Source organism: Balaenoptera borealis (genome assembly GCF_965194805.1).
Source record: "Balaenoptera borealis genome assembly, chromosome: 11".
Classification (NCBI taxonomy): Eukaryota; Metazoa; Chordata; class Mammalia; order Artiodactyla; family Balaenopteridae; genus Balaenoptera; species Balaenoptera borealis.
The window spans coordinates 104,761,466-104,783,736 of NC_138868.1; the positions used below are offsets into that span (position 1 = coordinate 104,761,466).

Here is a 22,271-nt window from a genome sequence, read left to right on the forward strand (position 1 = left end):
GTTACCCCACTGGCCTTTGATACCAGGCTGGGGGGAGCACAGGAGCATTCTTAAATCCTAGATGTCAGGCATCTGGTCTGCAGGTTAGTGCCTCCTTTTCCTGAGTTCCTGCAGGGGGGTGACTGTAGAGGGAAGGAAGGTGTTCATTCATCAATTCAATACGTATTCAGTTCCAACTCTCGGCAGGCCCAGGGCTGCATATTAGAGATACACCAGCAGGCAAAGCATGGCATGTGGTCTCACTGGGAGTTCTCACCTCTGCCCGCCCCTCGCCCCTAGGTCAGTCCCTGCGGTGCTGCGAGAAAGCACAGGACGCAGACGCCTCTCCCCAGCTGGGTGTTTCTCCCTGAAGGTTCCCAGGGAAGCTGACCTCTGAGCTGAACCTAAAGGACGAGCAGTTTAACACGGTGAGCGCAGGGTGATCCCAGGCTGCGGGAGAAGCACATACAAAGGCCTGGGGCCAAGAGTTAGCAACATTCAAGGGACTCCAAGTGGTGTGTCCCGGCACAGCAGGGCCGGGGCCTGAAGAGCCAGCTGTGGAGCTTGGCTATTTTTCTGTGCAAAGGGGGCCGCTGAAGGGCTTTCAATAGGGAAGCCACATGATCGGATTCTCCTTTTAGAGAAATCACCCTGCCTGCCTTGTGGAGAAGAGTATGATGCCAAAGCAGGAGACCAGACAGCAGGCTGTCACTATAGTCCACGTGGCAGGGACAACCAGGCCTGCACCATCACGGCAAGAGGTGCGTGGACCCAAGAGGCAACAGCAGCAGCGAGAAATGGGCTCAAGTAAGACTGCAGGGTTCTGGCTTGGACAACTGGGTGGATGTCATGCCTTTCGCAGAGCTGAGGAGCAGTGTGAGGGACGCTGAGTGGGATGATTTGGGACACGTTGAGTTAAGGCTCTGCCTGCAGGACGTCTGATAGAAATATCTAATAGGGGCTGACTCACGGTGGTGGCACTGAGGGGGATGTGGGCTGTAGGTAGAGATGTGGGCGTCAAGGAGAACGACGGTATCACCCTGGGAGGGGAGAAGAATAGGGGACTGGTGTGGGGGGGGGGAAGCTGGAGGGGCTCCTGCCACGTTTAAGAGATGAGGATGCTGAAGAGGTGGCCAGAGGCAGGAGAAAAGCCCAGAAAGCGAGGTGTCTCCAGAGCCTGGGAGGAAGGGTCAGTGGTATAAACACACACATGAGGGCTGGATTCAGTACCAAGAGGGTCCGTGGGGACCTTACGGAGGGCAGCCCCAGGGAGAAATGCACCCAGTGGGGTTGAGTGTGGATACTTGTTCAGAGGGAGAAGTGAGTGGGAGTAGAGACAGCTAGTAAAGTGCCCACTCCCTCCCAAAGTGGCCTGTGGGGAGAAGAATGAAACATAAAAGATGGAGGTGGTGGACCTCCCGATCATCAGTTGGGTGAGGGAGGGAGAAGAGGGCAGATGTGCTCCCAGGGAGGGAACAGTAAAAGCCCCTGAGTGGGGGGGGTGGGGGGGGGCGGTGAGGATGGGTGGGGAAGAACCAGGACTAGTTAGGTGAGCAAAAGAGGAAGAGCCACCTGAATGCGGAATGAACTCAATGAACTCACGCTGAAAGAGAGGAAGGAACTTGCCAGGGCCCAGGGGCCAGGATGAGGCTGGTTAAACCCAGCATCCGTGTTAACCGTGCAAGGCAGCCTCCTTTGGTGCCCAGTATCCACTCACCCTTCCTTCAGCACAGACGCCCCTATCTACTGGTCCGGAGGAAAAAGGCCTTCATCTGGCTCCTCCCCCAGAAGCTGCTTCCTCCAGGACAACAAATGCTGCACTTGTTAGGAAGGCGGTAATGAACCCTCTGCACTCCCACAGGGCTTTATTCAGGCTACAGGACAGCACTTACCCTTGCATCTGTCTTCCCTGTGTGAGGGACACTGGGACCTAGCCTTCACGCTTGTCCCAGCACTGAGCTGGGCTGTCCTAGGCTTGCCCTAGCCTTGGCTCTCAGTGTGTTTACCTGAGTTCCTCTTTGCTTCCACTGGAGCCAGATCGATCCCTGGCCTCAGGGAATTTTCACTCTAACAGAGGTAAGCTGCTTGAGCACAAGTTCCGAATAACATAAGGTCCTAGCGGGGATTTCAGGGAAGAAGGTGGGAAGAGCAGGGTTAAGAAAAGATTTCCTGCATAAGCTGCAAAAATGACCCTTGTCAGAAGATGGGGGTTTTTGAAGAGCAGAGTTGGGAAAAGGGAGGACACCTTGGGTGGAGGGGACCTCGGAGCACAGGCACAGGGCAGGGAAAACGGAGGTATACTCCATGCAGAGTACAAGGAACCCTTTTACTCTGAGCACCTGGGCACTAGGCTAGCTGTCTGACAGGCCTTATCTCATCTACTCCTTCCCACAACGCTAGGAACCAGATATCATGATTTCCATGATGAAAGTGAACCTCGACAGGCCCCGCGCTTCCCCAAGGTCTCACCTCTAGCGTGATGCGCCCTGGATACGAACCCCAGCCATCTGACTCCTGAGCTCCCCCGGTACGGCCTTAACACCACACTCCCTCCCAGGAGTAGCACTAAGTCCTTTTGGCTGGCTGGTGAGAAAAGCAGGAAATCAGATGGAAAAGGAGATCATGAATCTTAGATCGGCCCTATTAAACCACCTCCACCCTCCGGCATTTCACCTGCACAGCAGTAGGCGTGTTTCCCAAACCGGCATGCGAGGAACACTGCTCAGGAAGATACTGGCATTCCCGCTGGGGTGGAACAAGCTTGGGAAATGCCGGGTGCTGTATCCCCGCCTGGGTGCTGTATCCCCGCCTGGGTGCTTCACACTGTTCATCAACACCCCAAGGGCGCTGAGAAGTCCCTTCACTCTGTCTAAGCTAGGCCTCGCCACCGTTCGCCCGTCACACTCGGCCAGGCGTTACTGCCCGCAGAGCCGTGCCCGGCCGGCCGTGCGCTGGGCCATGAACTTCAGGGGCGCGTGCCAGGCGCCCCGGCCCCGGGGGCTGCCCTCACGGCTGCCACGGCCGTCGGCCTCTCCGCCTCACCACTGACTGTGTGTGGCCATTGGAAAAGTACGGCATCATCGTCCTCACTTGCCTGAAAAGAAAAAAGGTATAAACGCTTCCCTGGCAAGGCGTCGAGAAGACTCAATGAATGAAGTAAGGGGTTTCTTTCCGTGTCCGCGACAGAGAACACAGCCGAGGCTGCAGGTTCTCCTGGTGGGTTTCGGGGAACTCGGGAGGAAAGACTCATCTCCAAGCTTCCGCCCGGTCCTTAGCTGCGCAGATGGCCACGAACCTCCCTGCGAGCCCGGGGAAGCGGGCGCGGAGGACCCGGCTGCCGGCGGGCGGGCCGCCCCCTCGGGTCGGGCTCGGGGCGCGGGAGCGGCGGGCGGAGGAGGAGCCGCGGGCCGGGAGCCTCGGCGCTTCCGGGGCAGCGGGCGGCCGGCTGCACTTCCCGTGGGCGAGCGGCCCGCCGGGCGCCGGAGTCCGCGCCCCGCACCGGCCGCACCGAGGCAGCGCCCCCCGCACCCAGGCGCAGGTGAGCGCTCGGGGAGGCGCGGGCGGGAGCGGGCGCGGCGGGGCCCCGCGGGCCGGGCGAGCGGGCGAGCGGGGCGGGCAGGCGGCTGGGCCGGCAGGACTCCCGCGGGCAGTGGACCCCCGCGTTCGGCCCCGTTAGCGGCCCGGTCCCCGGTCCCCGGTCGCGGACTTGCCCCCTCCCTGCGACACCTCTGGCCGGTTCACCGCCGTCCCCTCTGCGCCCCTTCACCTGGCCGCTCGTAGCCCCCACAACGCGGAAACGGGTGAAAAGGCCCTCGGAGAGAGCTGGCACCTTCTCTGTCGCCAAGAAGCTCGTGCAGGGAGACCTCCCTGAGCTTGAGGAGCCTGCCTGGTTCAGGTGGCTTCGGTCTTGAACTGTAGATTCTTTTTCTTCCAGGCTCTCGCCTCCTTCTCTGCTTTGGTCGCAGCCTCTCCCTCTGCTCTTCTGATGGCCTTTGTGACAGTGTTTCAGCAAGAACAGGGCTTTACTTAGGGTTACAGGCCTACGGAGCGACCCCTTCCACAGTCATTTCACGAACCTCTCCGATGGGCTGGGCATCGTGTGACAGCACTGAACAGGACAGAGTCAGCCCTCGTCCTCTACCTGGGGACACTAGGAACCACACACACCCTGACAGGTGCAGCTAAGAGAGGGGAGGATGGAGTACAGGCTCGCCAAGCCGATGCACCTAACCCAGGGGCCACGAGGGTCAGGAATGACCCATTGTCAGAGGAAGTCACATCTAGTTATTTTTAAAACCTTTTTTAAAAATTGAAATACAACCCACACACAGAAAAGTGCACAGATCTTAAGTGTACAGCTTTCCCAGTGTCACGCAGTGACATTCCTGTGCAGCCCACACCCAGAATAAATAAAACATGACTCACACTCCAGAGTTTTTTTGACTGCACCAAACAGCTCGTGGGATCTCAGGCCCCGGCCAGGGATTGAACCCTGGCACCCAGTAGTGAAAGCCTGGAATCCTAACCCCTAGGCCACCAGGGAACTCCTCAGATGCCCTCTTATGCCCACTTCCAATCACTACTTTCACCCATGGGTAACTGCTATCCTGGTTTCTAACATCATAAAATAGTTTTATTTGGTTTTGAATTTTGGATACTTGGGATCATACTTATGTACTTTTGTGTATGGTGTTTTATACTCAATATATAGATTGAACCCTGTTGCATTTAGCACTCGTTCATTTATTCTCACTGACGTGTAATTTTTCACTGTATGGATAGACCACAATTTATTTCTACATTCTACCGGATACTAGGATTGATGGATACGGTTGTTTCCAGCTTGGGGTTATTGTAAATAGTGCTGCTGAGGCATTCTTATGTTTGTCTTTTGGTGAGCATATGTTAGCATTGCTGTTGGGTACATTCCTAGAAGTGGAATATAGCGCCAGACAGTTTTTCAAAGTCCTCCTACCAATTTGCACTCCCACAGGCAGTATATGAGTTCCTGTTTCTCCACATGCTTACCAATACTTGATATTGTCTGTCTTTTTCATTGTAGCCATTCTGCTGAATGAGTGGGAAGTGGGGTTGCATTGAGGTTTTAATTTGCATTCCTCTGGTGACTAATAAATTGTGCATCTTTTCATACATCTGTTGGGCATTTGGATACCCTTTTGTGAAGTGTCTGTTCAATTCTTGTGCCCATTTTTCCAATAGGTTGTCTCTCCTTTTCTTACCAGTTTGTAAGAGTTCTTAAATATTCTGGATATGAGACATATTGGATCTGTATTTTTAAAATATCTTCTCTCTCTCTCAGGAGATTGCCTTTCACTGTCCTAATGATGTCTTTTGAAGAACAGAAGTTCTTCATTTTAATGTTGTCCAGTTTATCATTTTTCCCCTTATGGTTCTATTATTTATGTTCAGTTTTTTTAAAAAAATTGTTGCCTATCCTGGGGGGTAGGGAGTGGGCGAAATGGGTGAAGGTGGTCAAAAGGTATAAACTTCTAGTTATAAAATAAATAAGTCCTGGGAATGTAATGTACAACATGGTGACCATGGTTAATAATACTGTATTGTATATTTGAAAGTTGCTAAGACAGTAGTACTTAAAAGTCCTGAGGACAAGAAAAAAAATTTTGTAATTATGCATGGTAGTGGAAGCTAATTAGACTTATTGTGATGATCATTTCTAAATACATACATAAATCGAATCATTGTGTTGTTCATCTGAAACTAATATAATGTTGTATGTCAATTACATCTCAATTTTTAAAAATCAGGAAAATAATCAAAGTCAGGAAAATAATCTCCTATATTTTCTTCTAAAAGCTTTATTGTTATCCTCACATATATCTACTATCCACCTGAAATTACTTTTTTGGTATGGTGGGATATATGGGTCAAGATTCATTTTTCCCACAAGGCTGTCTAAATTGACCCAGCACCATCCAGTAAAGAGACCACCTTTCTCCACTGCACTGCAGTGTCAGCTTTGTCATAAACCAGCAGACTGTATAGATGTGGGTCTGTTTCTGGACACCCTATTCTTCCATTACTCTGTTTGTCCTTGTGCACAAATTATCACTGATTGTTCCGTATGTCTGAAGATATAAGCTAGAGAGTACGGAGTGGAGAAAGAGAGTGATCAAAAGAATATGAGGCTGGGAAGGTAAACAGGGACCATATATTTAAGAGCTTGGTAAGTCATTATAAGGAATTTGGGCTTTAAAAGCAATGAGGAAACATTGATATTAAGCGACAGAATGATGTGATCAGAGATGGGAAAATGAGTTAGTAAACTGAAGTCATCCAGGTGACAGTCTATGGTGGTCTGAACTATTTAATGTTGAATAGATATAATTGACAGGTTTAGTAATTGAAGAGATGTAGAGGAGAGTGGCAGTCAAAGATGATTCCTAGGTATGTAGATAAGGCAAGTGAATGGGTTGTGTGTAATTCACTGAGACAGAGAATACATAACGAAGATCAGGAACAGAAAGTGATAATAGCAGAAATATGGGAGAATCATCGGATTTTGGCAACTTTTGTACAATGGATAGTTGTACTATCCATTGAAATCAAGACTATTTTTCTAATTTAGAGTAGAATGTTTCAATTTCTATTTTTGAAGCCTAAACAATTCAGTTTAATATGAATCTTTTGTAATATATTTTCATTATATTTGGCATTTACTTAATAGATATCTCTTATCTGCCCTACTGATATTGGTAAATTTTACTAAGAAACCAAGTTGAAGGTAGATTTTAACAAAGAAGAAAGGCCCAGTGAAAATAATAAAATGTCTGGTTTTAAAATAGCACAAATAGCAGGAATAATGCAGGTATTCCAATAAGAATATAGACTTGTATAGCCTAGAGTTACTATTATTTCCTTCTGGTAAATACTTCTGAACAATATGCTTTTAAGTTATTTGAAATTATTCTCTGTTAGGAAGATACAGATTGTAAATTTTCATCCTTCTTTGGTCCCCAGACATTACTAAGACTTTCTGTCTGGTTATGGTTAAATATGAACAGAATTAGATATTAATGAAATATTTGCTAATGAAAGATGAAGATATTATAAAAAGTTAGGGAACAGAATCTTAAAGCTAAACATTGCTGATTCATTTGCTCTAATAAGACAACTATTCATGAATCAGTTCCTACAATTCATGTTCTCTGACATGATTCTTTGGAAAATAATGCCAGTCTTCTGTTAAATTTTTAAGCATGTGACGTAATCATTGCGCTTTAACTTGGGATGGTATTTCAGTAAGTAATTACGTGTGATAGTCAACCTATTTTGTAGTCAGCCTATTTAGTTAAAAGTGTTATAAACGTACTGAAATCTCCTGAAAAAGAAAAACAAACAAACAAAAAAACCAGTAAATCTTGTTTTCTGTTTATACTATGATGTTACATCTTCCCTTCACTTCACAGGCAAAACTTAAAAAGTGTATAATTACTGTCTTCATTTTCTAGCAGGCATTTCATTTGTTCCCCATAATCTAGTTTCTGTTCTAAATGGAAGTGGGGTATTGTGTAGGCAGTTGGTCTCTCCTAATTTTCAAATTCAAATGTTTCTTCTTAATCCTCACTGGGCATTTGACATTGTTCACCAACACCATTGTAAACACCATCTCATTTTCAAAACTCTGTTTCCTTGCCTATCATAACATTGCACTCTCCTGATGTGTCTGCTTGTAAAACTTGCCCCTCTCCATGTTTTAACTGTAGGTATTCCTTAATGCTTTGTCTCTTTCCATGCTACGCTTTCCCCAGATGATTTGAATTATCACATACAGGCTGATGACTACCACATCTATAATTCTGGCCCTGCTGCCTTCTTCAAACTCCAGACTCATTTTAAACATATGGCTTGGCATGTGTCTCCATGCAAATATCCCACTAGGATCTTAAACCTACTGTTGCTTTATAGTAAGTTTTTATTATTCTGGTAGTGGAAGTCTTCTTAAAGTTCCTCTTTAAAAATCTTAGTTTTTTTTTAATCTAACCGCCCCCCCCCCAAGCCTTTTTCAAAAATATATAAAAAGCAGTCATTTTGTAAGCTCAAAAGGGAACTAATGTATAAAGGCATAATTTGTAAACTATATCCGTCATTAAATTCACTGCTGGCACAATCTAGATTACATTCAATGCCTGCGTATTTACTTGAGACCTACAGCAAATACAAAATAAGTTCACACCATTTCAGTTTAAAATGACCTTTAGTACGCATGTGACATAGTTTCAAAACTAAGGCAGTTTTTTAAAACTAAGGAGCTGTTTTCCAAAGACCAATTTGCTACATTTTGCAAAATACAGCAACACTAATTAAAATGCTTCACATTCCGTGTTTGGTCAGTAAGATATATTCCCATGTGACTAAAATACAGCTAAGGTTTTAGATTTTAACAACCAAGTAACAATACTTTTGATATATAATTAAATTTAGGGAGTTCCCTAGTGGCCTAGTGGTTAAGATTCAGTACTGTCACTGCCGTGGCTGGGGTGTGATCCCTGGTCGGGGGGCTGAGATCCCGCAAGCCTCGCGGCCAAAATATTAAGAAAAATAAAGCAGTGGGTGCTTTTATATACACATACACACACACACTCACACATATATTTGAAATGTTTAAAAGTCTTCAAAATTTACAAAATGTAGTGCTGAAAGCATATGTACCTTGTTATATATGCAGCAAAAATTCAGCAAAATGATTTAATTTAATACAGGCTATAAGACTTCAGTTTTCTGCTTGCTAGAGTCCCATCTTAAATCTGACTTTATAGCAAAATTAGTAGTTTGAAATTTATTTCACAAAATCAAATCCCAAGATTTGCCAGGCAGTTTTCAGTTATTCCACTGCTTATATAAATCGAGATGAGTGGTTCCTTGTGTCAGAATTACCTGGAGAGCTCTTAAAAAAGTACAGATTTGGGGGCCCCACTTCTGAACTATTGAATAAGAATTTCCAGGGGCAGCTATATTTTTAAAAGCTCTCTAGGTGATAATTGTATACAGCTTAGTTTAGGAGTCACGGCTGCAGCCCACTAGACCAATCCTTAGTTATATCAGAATCCTGGGGTACTTGTTTTTTGTTTTTTGGCTTTTGTGCTTTTTGGGGTTTTTTTTGGTTTTTGTTTTTTGTGACGCACTGCGCGGCTTGTAGGATCTTAGTTCCCCAATCAGGGATCAAACCCAGGGCCCCAGCAGTGAGACAGCTGAGTCCTAACCACTGGACCGCCAGGGAATTCCTGGGGTACTTGTTTAAAAATCACATTCCCAAGTCTTACACCCAGAGATTTGATTCAGTAGATTTGGGATGAGGCCCAGGAACTGGCATTTTAACCCATCATTTTGGTTGGTCCCTGTGTTCATTTTCTGTGCTGCATGACAAATTACTACAAATTTAGCAACTTAAACCAACACCTATTTGTTATCTCATAGTTTCTGTAGGTCAAGGGCCTGTGAAAGGCTTGGCTGAGTCTTCCGTTGGAGTCTCACCCAGCTGCAGTCCAGGTGTTAGCTAGGGCTGCGGTGCCATCAGAGATGCAAATGGGAAAAGACCCACTACTAAGCCCCCTCAGGTTGTTGTTTGTTGGCAGAATTCACCTCCTTGAAGTTGTAGGACTGAGGTCTGCTTTCTTGCTGGCCATCAGCTGGACACCACTCTTGGCTTCTTGAGGCTGCCTGAAGTTCCTTGACACTTTGCCCTCTCATGACATGGGAAATTCTTCCAAGTCAGCAAGGGAGTCTCTCTCCAGTCTGCTAAGATGAATTTTTACACCCACACCTACACCCATGCACATACGTACATATGTACATAATATTCATTTATATGTTATATTTATATATACACATCTTATATAGCAAATATACATACGATATGTATGTATATACACATATACACACACGATTATGTTACTATATATATGATGTGTATATACATTTATATACATATGCAAACACACACACCCTACAGAATAACACAATCATGTGAGTGACATACTACAACCTTTGCCATATTCTTTTGGTAAGAAGTCATGGGTCCTGCCCACACTCACAGGTATGAACATGGGGCCACCTTAGGGTCTGCCCACCACAGTCTGCAACTCCTCAGAAACAGTGTATTGTGCCTCTCTAGCTATTAACGATTAATTTCAGCACTTTAAGGGACGTCGTCCTGCAAGTTCTAACGCATCCTGCCCTGACAAGTGTTTCAGCAAATGTTTGAGAAGCCAGTGTTGGAGCCTTTGAAACCAGTGTTCTTAAAGTCAAAAATCACATGAAGAGTAGATAATAATTTATCCATCAAAGAAGTGAAAAACTCCCTCAAACAATTTAAATCTTTAAGCAGACCAGTTTTTTGTTTGTTTGTTTGTTTACTTTCTGGCTGCACCACACGACATGCAGGGATCTTAGTTCCCCGACCAGGGATCGAATCCGCCCCCCCGCCCTGCAGTGGAAGCGCAGAGCCTCAACTGCTGGACCGCCAGGGAAGTCCCAGGCAGACCAGTTTTTAGCACTCAGATTCAATGCTTTCCCCATTCATTAGCCTCACATACAATCAAACATAGTGTAGTAGTTTCCTATTGCTTCTGCAATAAAGTACCACAAACGTAGTGGATTCATACCACACACACTGATTATCTTATAGTTGTGGCAGTCACAGTCTGAAGTGGGTCAGTGGAGCTGCATCCCTTCTGGAGGCTCTAGGGAGGAATCCAGGTCCTTGCCTTTTCTGGCTTCTAGAGGCTGCCGCCTTCCTTGCGCACAGCCCCACGCTACACCCACCTCTGCTTCTGTTGTCACATCTCTTCTCTCACTCTGACCCTCCTGTCTTCCATTTCTAAGACCTTTGGGATTACATTTGGCCCACCTCGATAATCCAGGCTAATCTTCCCATCTCCAGACCCTTAATCACATCTGCAAAGTCAGCTTCTGCCAAGTAAGGTAGCTTATTTTCACTGGTTCTGAGGATTAGGGTGTGGATGTCTTTGGGGACCACTGACAGTGATTCCAGCTTAACAGAAATGTGATATGAGTTATATAAGATACATAATCATATGCCTTCATAGGTTTCAGAACATTCCCTATATAATAGATACTGGAGACCAGTTAGATATTGAATAATACTTAATACACTTGGGATTTTATACAGTGAAACTTTATTTACCTCACATATTAAGTTCCTTCATGTAATATTGAAAAAGCATTCTAAAAACACTGATGGTAACAGGCTACTGCTTTTTTTTTTTTTTTCTTTTGAAGAAGCTCTTTACTAATTTTCTATCAAGTCTTTGTAATTATCTACAAAGTAGGTATTTAGGTCTATATCATTCTACTTGATGAATGTTTTAAAAGCACAGGGAAAGGTGACTACATAACAAATCAGAGAATAGACGGAGTGAGGGATGAGACCTTCCAGTTGGAGATTTGGGTTCATTATCTTCTTACCTGCCTGACAACTATGTCTCCCATATCTCGACCATATCTCGATATAGACTGTTACTAAATCTTGTAAAGATTAAAGCGTATTTGAATGTGATTGCTCCACCGCCTCAGCTGTACAGAACTGAAAAAGTAACAAGGAAAATGCAGTATGGTTTTAGACTCTAGGAAGTAGACAGTGTATACAGTTAATGGAACTGATCTGCATTCTTGCTCAATTATCCGTTGTCAAAGATGCTATTTCCTGTGTTTGAACTTTTCCATAATATCAATCACTAGGGCTTATACCAATCTACTTCCAGTGGCTGTTGGGCTATTGGATTTCTTAAACAAGCAATGAAAAAAGGCAGCTACCCAAAATCAGCATGTATCGCCAAAAAGACACGTCATTTGATAAAATGAGAAACTGAAACTTAGATCTATCTACATCTGTTAAGTGTTATGTTAATTTTGAACCTTTAGGCTGTCATTAAAAATATCAAATGATTCTCCAGTTTGTAAGTGTATCAAGGCCAAGTAATGAATTTTCAAATTAAAACACAATTGAAAAAAAGATTTAAATAATATAAAAAGCAAGTAACATTGTGTCTACTGCTGGGGGGCGGGGTGGGGAGGGGAAGGACATCTTGAATGGTTGAAATGAAGATGTCAAGAAACAGAGACTCCTGACCAGGAAAAGGATTTCAAAACCTAACAGTGGTTACCAGGCAACTGCCTCAATCTCACCACTTAGGGGCTGAAATCCAAAGAATATTAGGTAGGAAAAGAAACCCATGTCCTTGTTAATGTTCCCCTTTTCATGTCTTTTTGGCTCGCGTAGCAGCTCTCTGCTTTGCTCTTTCAAATGTACTTCTGGTCCCGAGCCCGTCGCAACTCCTCCTCCTCCTCCCACACCCCTGCACCCACTACTGCTGCAGTGGAAGTTCTCCTTTTTTTGAACTTTGGTATATTTTCATGAATCATCAGTATCTCTTGTCTTCTCTTTATCAGCTTAGCATAAGGGTGTCCAGCATTTAGCAGAATGAAGCATTTTTGTCCAACATTGAAGGACATTCTTCTTTTTTTTCTAATTTATTTATTTAATTTTATGTATTATTTTTGGCTGTGTTGGATCTTCGTTGCTGTGCGCGGGCTTTCTCTAGTTGCAGCAAGCGGGGCTTCTCTTATTGCGGAGCACGGGGTCTAGGCGTGCAGGCTTCAGTAGTTGTGGCGCACGGGCTTAGTTGCTCTGCGGCGTGTGGGATCTTCCCAGACCAGGGCTCGAACCCGTGTCCCCTGCATTGGCAGGCGGATTCTTAACCACTGCGCCACCAGGGAAGCCCTGAAGGACATTCTTTAAATTTTGAAAACTCTTATCTCAGCGCGTCTATTCAGACAAGCCGTTTCTCTGTGAGTTCCTGGGTGGTGGGGGCGGGGGGGGGGGTTGTTTTGACCTCTGCAGATCCATCAAATAATGAGAAAGCAGTCCTTGCTCTAGAACCAAGTTCTCCACCAGCCTTTCATCTTCAGAATCCACTAGAACACAGTGGCTCCATCTTGGATCAGGGTGGGCTCTGCCCCACGCAGTGTCCTCCCAGAAACCTAGGCAGAAAGAGCCTCCACCATCAGGGACATCAGGTCACTGTGGTGGGAAGAGAACATGGCCATGGCGAGTTGCCCGTCTAATGGGCCTTTGCATTTCCATATAAATTTAGATGCCGTTTGACAATCCCTTCCCTCCCCCCCTAAAAAAAACAAACCAAAAACCCTCCGGAATTTGGAATAACACTGAATAGATCCCTCCAATATCTAGATTATTTTAAATACATACTAACCCACACTATTTTCTGAGCATTGTATGCTATGCGTTTTACATAAATCATCTCATATAATCTTCACAGTAATGCTGAGCAGGCTGTAGTATTATTTCCATTTCACAGATGGAAAAGCTAAAGTTTAGGGTTTCCCTGGTGGCGCAGTGGTTAAGAATCCGCCTGTCAATGCAGGGGACATGAGTTCGAGCCCTGGTCCGGGAAGATCCCACATGATGCCGAGCAACTAAGCCCGTGAGCCACAACTACGGAGCCCGCGTGCTACAACTACTGAAGCCCACGCGCCCTAGAGCCCGTGCTCAGCAACAAGAGAAGCCACCGCGATGAGAAGCCCGTGCACCGCAACAAAGAGTAGCCCCCGCTCACCACAACTAGAGAAAGCCTGCGTGCAGCAAGCAACGAAGACCCAATGCAGCCAAAAATAAATAAATAAAATAAATTAAAAAAAAAAAAAAAAAAGCTAAAGTTTAGCAAGAGTAAAGTAGTTTACCAGAGGCCACAGTTCATAAGAGATGAGATCTAGGACCTCTGCCTGCAGAGTCTGCAGCCTTTACCACTATGTACAGCTGAGGGAGGGAGGGAGGGAGTGGAGGGAGGATGGGTGGGTGGATGGAGGGAGGGAGTTATTCAGGGGAAGGCAGACCTGGAGGAAAAGTCCCCCAAGGTTTCTTACATGTGCTCTCTCTCTACTGCTCAACATCTGTCTACCTTGATACGTAATTATTTGTCCAAATAGTAACAGACCTTCTTCTCTGATTTCAGCATTTACACAGGAAGTCCTTACAACAAGCTGCCTGCCAGCCGCCCTTCCCCAGATCCCGAATGCAACCCTGGCCAGGTGGCGCGGAGAACCGTCACTCTGCTGGTCATGCTGAGCTCATACTCTGTAAGTCTGATGGCTACACAGTCGGGGTTCAGCTGGCAACCAGCCCGGATCCCAGTGGTGTCTGTCCCTAATCCCCAAAGGGATGAGGGGCCGATCTAGAGACTGAGCCTCTGTCAGGCACCAGGAGAGAAAGAAATGCCAGAGCCCACCCACTGGGACTGGGAGTAAGGTTAAGTACAGCTTTTGTGATCCTGTCTCTCTGTCTCTTGTAGGATGGCTGTTGGATGAGGTCAAGACTGGGTCCCCTCCCTTCTCCCACTTTACCAATGTCTGATCTCATGGGGTTAGTTTGGAGCCCACCACTATGGCATCATCACCCTCCTTGCCAGCTCCTCGTTCCAGGTCCAAGAAGCCTCTGGGCAAGATGGCTGGTGAGTGGACACAGACTCCTAATTCCAGGAGGCTACCTGGCCCCCAAGCACAGGCCCTGGAGAGATGCAGGGAGGCTGACGGGGTGGGCGTGGGGGGGTCCTGCCTTGACCTCAGTGCCCAGAGGCTCTGTGGGGAGTGAAGGGGCGTGCATCAGGGAGCCTTCAGTCCTTTTGGCTCACAGGTTTCCCAGGTGTGCTCAGCTAGTCTTCCCAGCCTGGAAACCACCGTGCTGAGTGCTTAACAGGGCGTCTCTTTTTATCTAAATCGCCCTGAACCATTCAGAGGTAGGAGCCAAGCAGAGAGAAAAAAACAAATCAACCTCCAGGACACCATACTTTCTGTCCAGGTCAAAAGCTGGGGAAGCTGAGTTGAAACCATTTGGAGTACTCACAATATGCCAGACACTGCATTATCTCTGCTGATCTTCAACAACAACTAAAATGAACCCATTTTACAGATGAGGAAGTGGAGACATAGACTGACTTGCTTATGGTCGTATAGAAAGCAAGTGGCAGGTCCACAATCAAATCTGTGTGCCCCACTCCAAAGTGTGGTCCCGGATCACTCAGCTCTAAGGTCTTCAGGTACTCTGGGCAGTGAGTGGTCCTCTCCCACATTTCCGTTTTACCCATTTAGCAACAAGCTAGGATTTCTCAGGGCCAAACAGATGCCAATCCCTGCCTCTCTCCCTCCCATAATGGGTAGCCCCTTAATCTAAATCCACCTCCCCTCAATGCTGAAAGTGGGTTTGGGGACTAATTGATCTTTACCAGCTTAACATAGCTCTACTTACTGACTCACAGATGGTTGACTAGTCAGCTTGTGGGAAGTTCTGGTTAGGATAGGTTAGGGGGGTACCAGCAATCGAAGGGCGTGGGGCAGACAAAGCCATCTTTCCCAATCAGGCTGGTGAAACAGCCAGAGTTCTTTTCTTTCTTCCTTCCTCCCTCCCTCCCTCCCTTCCTTTCTTTCTTTCTTTCTTTCTTTTTTTTCCCCTCATATTGTTGTTATACCAAAAGCTTTACAAAAAATTATTGAGGTATAATTGACATACAGCATTCATTAGCATAATGATGCAACATTCGTATACATTGTGAAGTAATCACAATAAGTTTAGTTAACATCCATCACCATACATAGTTACAGATTTATTTTCTTCTTGGGATGAGAACTTTTAAGATCTATTCTCTGAGCAACTTCAGAATATGCAGTACAGTAAGACAGGCTGGCATTACATCCCTGCCGACTTCTAAAACTGCCAGAGTTTTTATGTACTCCCGAAACCTTTAAAGAGGAGGGAAACTTCTGGGCAAGTCCTGAGGGGTGTACACAGTCGCAGAGCAGCAGTTGTGAGAAGGTGGACAGGGGAGATGGGCTGGCCTCCTCCCCGAGGTGGCTCCTCTCTGGGGGGGGTCGCCAGGAGACCCCTGCTGAAAACTCCAGGCCAGAGCAGTGCTTCTTCCCCGCAGACTGGTTCAGGCAGGCCCTGTCGAGAAAGCCCACAAAGACGCCCGTCTCCCCAGAAAGCACCCGCAGTGACGTCTCACAGCCGAGCTCCTCGGACAGGCCCCCACCCCTGGGCCCCCGCCCAGCGGTGTCTCCCACCCCGCCGCCGACACACGTGGGCGCCCACGGCGGCAGCAGCGGCGGCAGCGGCCGCTGGAGCAAAGACTATGACGTGTGCGTGTGCCACAGCGAGGAGGACCTGGCGGCCGCGCAGGAGCTGGTCTCCTACCTGGAGGGCAGCGCTGCCGGCCTGCGCTGCTTCCTGCAGCTGCGCGACGCGACCCCCGGCGGCGCCATAGTGTCCGAGCTGTACCAGGCCCTGAGCAGCAGCCACTGTCGCGTGCTGCTTATCACGCAGGGCTTCCTGCGGGACCCGTGGTGCAGGTACCAGATGCTGCAGGCGCTGAGCGAGGCCCCCGGGGCGGAGGGCCGCACCATCCCGCTGATGTCGGGCCTCCCCAGAGCCGCCTACCCCGCCGAGCTCCGATTCATGTACTTCGTGGACGGCTGGGGTCCCGACGGCGGCTTTCGCCAGGTCAAGGAGGCTGTCACGCGGTGTAAGTTACGGGGAAGGGAGTAGGGAAAGGGGCTTCAGCCATCGCGCCTGCTCTACTTGGGCTTTTAGGAGACACCCAATGTGGCCTAGTGCAGGCTTCAGTTTAGAGCACTTAGCAGATGCTGCGCTTTTTTTTTTTTACAAATAGGTTTGTGGCAACCCTGCGTTGTCAGATGATGATTAGCATTTTTTTCAGTAATAACATATTTTTAAATTAAGGCATGTACATTGTTTTTTTAATCCATTTTTTATTTAAGTGTAGTTGATTTACAAGGTTGTGTTAGTTTCTGTTGCACAGCAAAGTGATTCAGATATAGATACAGATATAGATATATATACACACATTCTTTTTTTAAAATATTCTTTCCATTATGGTTTATCATAGGTTATTGAATATAGTTCTCTGTGAAGGCACGTACATTGTTTTTAAAAACATAATGCTATTACACACTTAATAGACTACAGAAAAGTGTAAACATAACTTTTGTATGCACTGGGAAGCCAAAAAATTTGTGTGACTCACTTTATTGCAATATTTGCTTTATCGTGGTGGTCTCGAACTGAACCTGCAATATTTCTGAGGTCTGCCTGTAGTTCAGAATGCAGGCTCTGGAAAAAAACTGTGTCACTTGGGCAAGTTACTTAAGTGCTCTGTGCCTGGGTTTTCTCATTGGTTAAACGAGAATGAAACTATATACCTAAATAAGTATATACACTAAGTAAATTCAGAACGTGGCCTGGCACATGTAAAGTACTTGTGACAGGCCGGGCCTAGTGCATTATCAAGTCTTCAATAAATATAAGCCACTATTATCATTATTAGTATTAATAGTATTAGGTTTCTCTCACTGAGGTCAGGTTGGAGATGGCCACCAAGAGCTGGGAAAATGCCAGGAGGGACCCTGGTTTAGTATTGGTTTAGTAACGCAAACAGGTGCAAAATAATAGGAAAGAATTGCCTACCATAAGTGTATCCAGGGAGGGGCATTATATTACAGTGGGTTTAGAAGTAAAATAGATTAAAAGGTAGCGAAGGCAGGGACATGTGGGGGAAACAGAGATTCTGGGATTTGAGGAGGGTGACAAGCCATGTGATTCTCTTTCGTCTCTTTCAGACCTGCAGACCCTCAGCTGACACTTCTTACATCAACACGGATGCAGACAGTTGGAGCAAAGCTGGGAATGGAGTTAGAGGACCTAGGACCTTGGATTCCAGCAGACGTGCCAAGTTGTAAGGAGTAAGTTTGCAGCACGTTGTATGTGACCCTGGAATCAGATTGTCCGTGGCCTCCATAGCCGTGGGCTCCCAGGAAGGCCTGGGGAAGCCAGAAAGTGGAGGTGGAAGGAAGTGCTGATACCAAGACATCACCCACGTGTTGCCTCCTGCGTGACCGGACGTGGAGCCTGGCACATCGTGCCTATGTCTTCTTCCCCTGGAATCGGGCGCTGGTGTCTAGGCGCCTTCCTCCCGAAGAGGTGACTCACCTGAGTAAGGAGCTGGGAGCCTGGACTGCTTGCCTCAGCTGGGTGGTTTTCCCAGTTGCCTGGGGAAGCCCTGAACAGGTGTCAGGAGAAAACAACAGGTATAGCGTCTTTCACACTCACGCTCTTGCCGGGGTCTCCCAGTGAGTCGTTCACTTCCGAAAGCTGCGTGGAAGATGCCCTCAGCACGTCTACAGGACAAATACTGTCCTGTGTTCGTTTTCACTGCATGCCTGTCATTAAAGACTCACACCTAGAAACGAGTCTGAATAGACAGAAGAGGGGAGGGAGCAGGTGGGGTGAAGAGAAGGAAAGCTCAGATCCTTTAGCTGGGATCAAAAGCCCACCCACCAATGCTCTGACATATGGGGGCCTCATCAGGCGTCTGGCCAGAACTCCTGCTTTTACAGTAGTTCCTTCACCTCTGCACTCAGAGGAATCAGCGTATTTCTTCTGGCAGATGATTGTCTACCTTGTAGTACAGGCAGAGTTTCATTCATCTGTTCTCAGTAAAACTTGGTTGTTGAACTGAAATGAATTTATGATTCCCCTGATGTGTACTTTTGTGTCTCTTCTCCCACTTCCCCCTACCACATCTCCTCCTTTTACTGAAAAAAATGTATATATATATATTAAATTGAGATATAATTGACATATAACATATTAGTTTTAACTGTACATGATTCGCTATTTGTATATATTGTGAAAAAATTTTATTTTTAATTACAGATTATCTTATTACATACAAAAGGACTAAAGGATAATACAGTGTACACTCACGTACTCAACACCCAGCTTAGAAGCCAAACCTCACAATCCCCATGTTGCTCCCTTTGTGCCCTTACATTCTCTTCCCTACTCCCACCAGAAGTAACCACTATTCTGAATTTTGAATTTATCATTCTTAGCTTTTCTCTAGAAATTTATTACATATGTATGCATCCCTGACAATATATTAACTTTTACATGGTTTTACACTTTACATAAATGGTGTTATATTCTGCAAATTCCTTTTTTTTTTTTTTTTGCCATGTTTGTAAGATGTATCCATGTTGATTCATGGAGCTGCAGTAAATCCACTTTCATTCCGTTATGTAAATATACCACCATTCAGTCGCACGTGTTTTTACAAGCGGGCATTTGGTTGTTTCCAGGCTTTTTGCTGTTGAAAACAATGAGCCTGTGAGCGTTTTTATTCTTGTGTATGTTTCCAAGAGCAAGATTTTCTAGGATTTAACCTAGATGGGGAAGAGCTGGGTAGTGAAGAGTGCGCACCTTCAGTCTTGGTAGAAGATACCAAATTTTCTTCCAAATTGGTTGTGCAATTTATGTTCCTGCCATTTGTGCTTAAGAGTTGCCACTTCTTCATGTTCTTGCTAACATTTAGAATTATCAGATTTTTTAAATTTTATTTTTTTGCCATGCTGCACGGCTTGTGGGATCTTAGTTCCCTGACCAGGGATTGAACCCGGGCCCCGGCAGTGAGAGCACCGAGTCCTAACCACTGGACTGCCAAGAAATTCCCTAGACTTATCATCAGTTTTTTAAGTGTTTAATAAGCTGGTGGATGAACACTGGTATCCCATTGTCATAATATTCTTTTTTTCCTTTTGCCTTTTTTATAAAAAAAAATATATATCATACACTAAAAGGAGGAAGGAGGAAGTTTGATGAATCCCCATATACCTATCACCCAGTTTCAACAATTATCAACTCAGAGATAAGCTTTTATTAATAATAACCCTACCCATTAGTCACCCGACGATCATTTTGAAGCAAATCACAGGTATTATTTTCTTCTAAATATTTAAGTATGTCTCTCTAAATTATTAGAAGTTTAAAAAAAAATGACCACCATATAACAGTATCTTTTAAAGAACAGAAGCTTTATTTTTTAATGTGAAAACTTTTATCTATTACTTTGTAGTCTGTGCTTTTTGTGTCTTCTTTAGGAAATCTTCCCTACTCCTGTATTTTCTTCTGGAAGTATTTCACATTTAGGTCTTTAATCCACCTGGATGTTTTGTTTGGGTTTGTTTTTGTTGCTCTTGGTTTATAAGTTAGAGATACTTTTTTTTTTTTTTCATTTGAATAGCCATTATTTACTGACTAGTGCATCCTTCCCCCACTGATTGTGATGTCACTGCTGTCATACGTTGTCATACGTGAGGGTCTGCTCCTGGGTTCTCCAGCCTCCTCCCTCTGTCTGTTGATGTATCCCTGTGTCAGTGGCAGCGTGGCTTACTTACTGTTGTTGTTAGTAAACCTTGATAACTTAATAGGTCAGCTCTTCCCACTCCTCTTAATCATGAAAATCACTTCAACCCTTCCTGTTCCTTTACTCTTTCATATAAATTGTTTATTCAGTTTGTCAAATTCCAGGAAAAGGCCAGTTAATATTTTTATTGGACTTACATTGAGTTGAGAGATTAATTTGGAAAGGATAGATGTTTTAATGATATTGAATCATTCTCCTAATAAAAATGGCATGTCTCCATTTATTCATGTCTTTAAATGTATTTCAATAAAACTTTATAAATCTTTTCCATATTGGTCAGTCACATTTTTTATGAGATTTATTCCTTAGTACGTCGTATTTTCTGTTGCTACTGTAGAAGGTTTTTTAAAAAAAATATATTTATTTATTTATTTATTTACTCATGCATTCATTTTGGCTGCACCGGGTCTTTTTTTTTCTATAAATTTATTTATTTTTGGCTGCGTTGGGTCTTCATTGCTGCGCGCGGGCTTTCTCTAGTTGCGGTGAGCGGTGGCTACTCTTCGTTGTGGTGCGCAGGCTTCTCATTACGTCCACCGGGTCTTAGTTGCAGCACGCGGGATCTTTTTTTCTTAGTTGCGGCAGGCGAACTCTTAGTTGCAGCATGCGTGTGGGATCTAGTTCCCCAACCAGGGATTGAACCCCGGGCCCGCTGCATTGGGAGCGTGGAGTCTTGACCACTGGACCACCACCTCATATTGATTTAATATAAGCAAACTGCTGAATTATTTATTCTATAAGACTATAGATTTTGTTGGGTGTCTATAAAGACATTCATATAATTTGCAAGACAAAACAAAAACTTGTCTTTCTCTGCTGCCTAGGATCACCAGTAAGATATTGGAAAGTGGCAACTTTGTCTAAATCATGATTTCAAAGGAATGCTTCAAACATTTCACCGTTATATGTTGTATCTGTTGTACGTTTTGGGTTTGGTACATTTTTTTTTTTAATTAATTAATTAATTTATTTATTTATGGCTGTGTTGGGTCTTCGTTGCTGCGCGAGGGCTCCCTCCAGTTGCAGGAGCGGGGCCGCTCCTCATCGCGGTGCGCGGGCCTCTCACTATCGCGGCCTCTCCTGTTGCGGAGCACAGGCTCCAGACGCGCAGGCTCAGTAGTTGTGGCTCATGGGCCTAGTTGCTCCGCGGCATGTGGGATCTTCCCAGACCAGGGCTCGAACCCGTGTCCCCTGCATTAGCAGGCAGACTCTCAACCACTGCGCCACCAGGGAAGCCCCAAAGCTCAGGTTCTTGATGTGTCCTGGCAGAAAGAATTCAGTGAGAGACAAAGTGATAGGTAAGAAGTGGGTTTATTTAGAGAGAATACACACTCCACAGACAGAGTGTGGGCCATCTCAGAAGGCAAGAGCGGCCTGGTACATATTTTTAAACAAGCTGTTAAGTTTCCTGTTGTTTCTAGTTGATTAAGAGTTTTACTTATCTTGAATGGGTTTGAAATATATTCTAAAATTTCCACATCTACTGAAATGATGTTTTTTTCCCCCTTTTAAATGGTAATGCAGTGAATAACATTAGATTTTCTAATGTTAAGCTGGTCTTATATTCCTGGGGTAAACTTATCTTGATCGTGATGTATTATTACCTTTGTTTAAACTGCAGGATTCAGATTGCTAACATTTTCTTTATGATTTTTACATCTATATCCGTATGTAAGATTGGCCCATAATTATCCTTTCTTGTATTATCCTTTTCTGGCTGTGTTACCAAGGTTATATCAGCTTTCTAAAATAATTGGGGAGTGGTCCCTTTTTTCTATTCATTGATGAGTTAAAGCTTGGAATTAATTGTTCCTTGAATGTTTAGTAGACTAATCTGTAAATCCAGTTGGACCTAGTGTGTTTTGCGAGGGGGGAGTGGGGCGGATTTAAACTGCAATTTCTGTATCTTAAAGAGTTATAGATCTATTTAGATTTTTCATT

At 45.3% G+C, this 22,271-nt stretch overlaps 1 protein-coding gene and 1 long non-coding RNA gene across 6 annotated transcripts; one reads left to right on the forward strand and one right to left on the reverse strand.

Moving 5' to 3' along the window:
- Window positions 1–101: 101 nt before the first annotated feature.
- On the reverse strand, window positions 102–13,810 carry LOC309605161. Of its 3 annotated transcripts, none has more exons than XR_014231259.1 (5): window positions 3,809–13,810; window positions 2,653–3,073; window positions 2,449–2,562; window positions 950–1,019; window positions 102–383 (listed from the first exon to the last, which is right to left on the reverse strand). It is a non-coding gene; the product is annotated as an uncharacterized lncRNA (long non-coding RNA). The 3 variants fall into 3 exon arrangements; XR_014231260.1 differs by having other exon boundaries at window positions 3,746–13,810; XR_014231258.1 differs by lacking the exon at window positions 950–1,019.
- TIRAP (TIR domain containing adaptor protein) lies at window positions 3,142–20,596 on the forward strand. 3 transcript variants are annotated; one of them, XM_082340590.1, is made up of 6 exons: window positions 3,142–3,517; window positions 14,013–14,136; window positions 14,349–14,507; window positions 14,855–15,092; window positions 15,978–16,571; window positions 17,686–20,596. In XM_082340590.1, exons 4-6 carry the CDS (start codon window positions 14,966–14,968, stop codon window positions 17,703–17,705), a joined length of 741 nt encoding a protein of 246 aa, XP_082196716.1. In that variant the 5' UTR covers window positions 3,142–3,517; window positions 14,013–14,136; window positions 14,349–14,507; window positions 14,855–14,965; the 3' UTR covers window positions 17,706–20,596. The 3 variants fall into 3 exon arrangements, with proteins under 3 accessions (XP_082196716.1, XP_082196717.1, XP_082196718.1); XM_082340591.1 differs by lacking the exon at window positions 14,855–15,092; XM_082340592.1 differs by lacking the exon at window positions 14,855–15,092 and having other exon boundaries at window positions 16,032–16,571.
- The last annotated feature ends 1,675 nt before the right edge of the window (window positions 20,597–22,271 follow it).

Bases quoted from the DNA above. Each gene is read 5' to 3' on its own strand.
- TIRAP (XM_082340590.1), top strand. From the start codon at position 14,966: ATGAGGAAGTGGAGACATAGACTGACTTGCTTATGGTCGTATAGAAAG. The intron at 15,093-15,977 runs GTACTCTGGGCA...TCTTCCCCGCAG, and splicing joins CTCAGCTCTAAGGTCTTCAG to ACTGGTTCAGGCAGGCCCTG. The intron at 16,572-17,685 runs GTAAGTTACGGG...CGTCTCTTTCAG, and splicing joins CAAGGAGGCTGTCACGCGGT to ACCTGCAGACCCTCAGCTGA.